This window comes from Eptatretus burgeri, chromosome 2 (genome assembly GCF_056783735.1).
Source record: "Eptatretus burgeri isolate ZD-2024b chromosome 2, Ebu_testis_v1, whole genome shotgun sequence".
NCBI lineage: Eukaryota > Metazoa > Chordata > Myxini > Myxiniformes > Myxinidae > Eptatretus > Eptatretus burgeri.
The window spans coordinates 17,216,777-17,218,991 of NC_140962.1; the positions used below are offsets into that span (position 1 = coordinate 17,216,777).

Genomic DNA, 2,215 nt, shown 5'->3' on the forward strand with positions numbered 1-2,215 from the left:
TGAGTGTTTTGCACCGGCTGCTGCTGACTAGGGACATACCACGTGTTCATTTTCTTATCCTCGCTGTCACACGTCAAGCTGTCCGTGCTGCACAGGAACATGTCAGTGAGAAACGTCGCAGCACTGAAGGTACCTGCTATATTTATACGTAATACCTACTTGCACTCATTGTAAGCCCTTAATTCGCTGTTATTTCCCACATTTGTAGATTTAATATCTTCATTGAAAAAAAAAAGTTTATATATTACATTGTAATGTGTCATGAGCCTGATTTATTAAATACTAGCAAATACAACCCATCGCCTCGCTGATGGGATTATTAAAGGAGGGAGGGGGAGAAAGAGGACGGGGTAGGGAGAGAGAGAAGGAAGGGAGGGATAGAGGAGGAGAGAGAGGAGGATGGGGGGGAGGGAATGGGGGTGTTCTGGACATGCGTTTGATAGGGGTCTTGAAGGAAAACGGGTGCGGGGAGGGATGGTCCAGTTATGCCGGTATGTTGCAGGATTGAACAAACTTGGGCAGCACCAACACTCTGAATAGAGTATGGTCCCAATGGAATGGAATGAACTTGGATACGTTAAAACAGCACGTTCAAACGGGTCATACTAAACAACGCCCGGACACCACCCAAAGATGTCTGTTGGGGGTGGAGGGGCTTTGAGAGGAGGGAAGGGGAGGGGGAAAGGAAGAGTGTTTTCCTTCAATTGTCAAAAAAGCCGCACCAGTGTTCCGTGCCTTTGATTTAATTTCCACACATACGATAATCTCCAGAATCTCTGAACCTGCGACAAATTCTGGAATTGATCCGAGCAGATGTCTCGATTGCTAAAAACAAACAAAAAAAAAGCTTTCATTTGTCCAATTTGCACATTCTTTTGACACCTCTTTCCTCTCCTTGACCTCCAGGGAGTTGGATTGTGGGAGAGGGGGTTTGGGGAGGAGGATAGCATGAGGGGAGGGGGAGGCAGTGTAATGGGAAGGCAGCACAGAAGGGGGAAGGTGGCGAGGGACGGGGGAAAGGCAGCTTGAGGGAAGGGAATGGGAAAGGTAGCGTGAGGAGAGAATGGGGAGGCAGCATGAGAGGGAATGGGGGAGCAGCGTGAGGGGAGGGAATGGGGAGCAGTGTGAGGGGGCAGCGAATGGGGAGGAAGCGATGAGGGGAGGGGATGGGGAGGTAGCGTGAGGGGAGAGAATGGGGAGGCAGCGTGAGGGAGGAGAGGGAATGAGGAGGAGGCAGCGTGAGAGGGAATGGGGAGCAGCGTGAGGGGAGGGGATGGGGAAAGAGGAAGCATGAGGGGAGGGGATGGGGAGGCAGCATGAGGGGAGGGGATGGGGAGGAAGCGTGAGGGGAGGGGATGGGGAGGCAGCGGTGAGGGGAGGGGATGGGGAGGCAGCGTGGGGGGGGTGGGAGGAGAGGCAGCATGGGGGGGGGAGAGGCGGCACGAGAGGGGAGGGGAGGTTGCACGAGGAGAGAGGGTGAGGTCGTACGAGGGGAGGGCGAGGAAAGGCATTTTAAGTGGAGAGAAGGCAGCGTAACAGGGCATTACCTGGGCAATAAAACACGTCCAAACAGCAACGTTTCCTTTTTAACCACAATGTTCGATATAAAACTTTGTGGGAGCATTTATAAATAAAAAACAGAGCTATCTCTCTATCTGGCAAAGACCTGCCTCCATGCCTGCCCCGACCTATACATCGTTCCTCCAACCTCCTCACATGCAGGAGGCACACACAAACTCCACTCATGTCTGTGTGCTGTCTATGTCGCACTTCGTTTTCAGCCACTGTTGACTGGTAATATATGGCAGCAACGATGAGTGTATTAATATTCATATTTTGTCATGAAAGCAGATCTCACAAAACATTAAAAAACAAAATGTGTATGCGTAATTGCCTGTTTACCTTCTTGCTTTTCTCATTTTTACATGATGCACTCTCACATCTCTTTTTCTCCCATTCTTCTGTACAGAGGATGATGGTGCAGCAGAGAAAGAAAGTGTGCCAGAAGTAGGTGAGGGTGAAGAAACTGGCATTTTAGAGCCTGGCTCCTCGCTTTGTCTTGCGGCCATGGAACTATGCCTGTGCGTGTTGGTTCGCCAACTCCCGCAGCTCAATCCAAAACTTTTGGGGACATCCGGCAAGGGCCCACGTCCACCACAGCAGCAGCTTCCATCTTCTGGTGCCCAACTTGTGTGCCAAGCTGTGGGACATTTTG

At 51.0% G+C, this 2,215-nt stretch overlaps 1 protein-coding gene across 1 annotated transcript in view; it reads left to right on the forward strand.

Annotated features, from left to right (window-relative positions):
* LOC147031494 (HEAT repeat-containing protein 5B-like) overlaps positions 1-2,215 on the forward strand; it is a 122,632-nt gene that overhangs the window by 78,309 nt on the left and 42,108 nt on the right. The window contains 1 exon segment of the mRNA XM_085864153.1: positions 1-129. This exon segment is cut by the window's left edge and continues 19 nt beyond it. Coding sequence (XP_085720279.1) covers positions 1-129 — 129 coding nt within the window.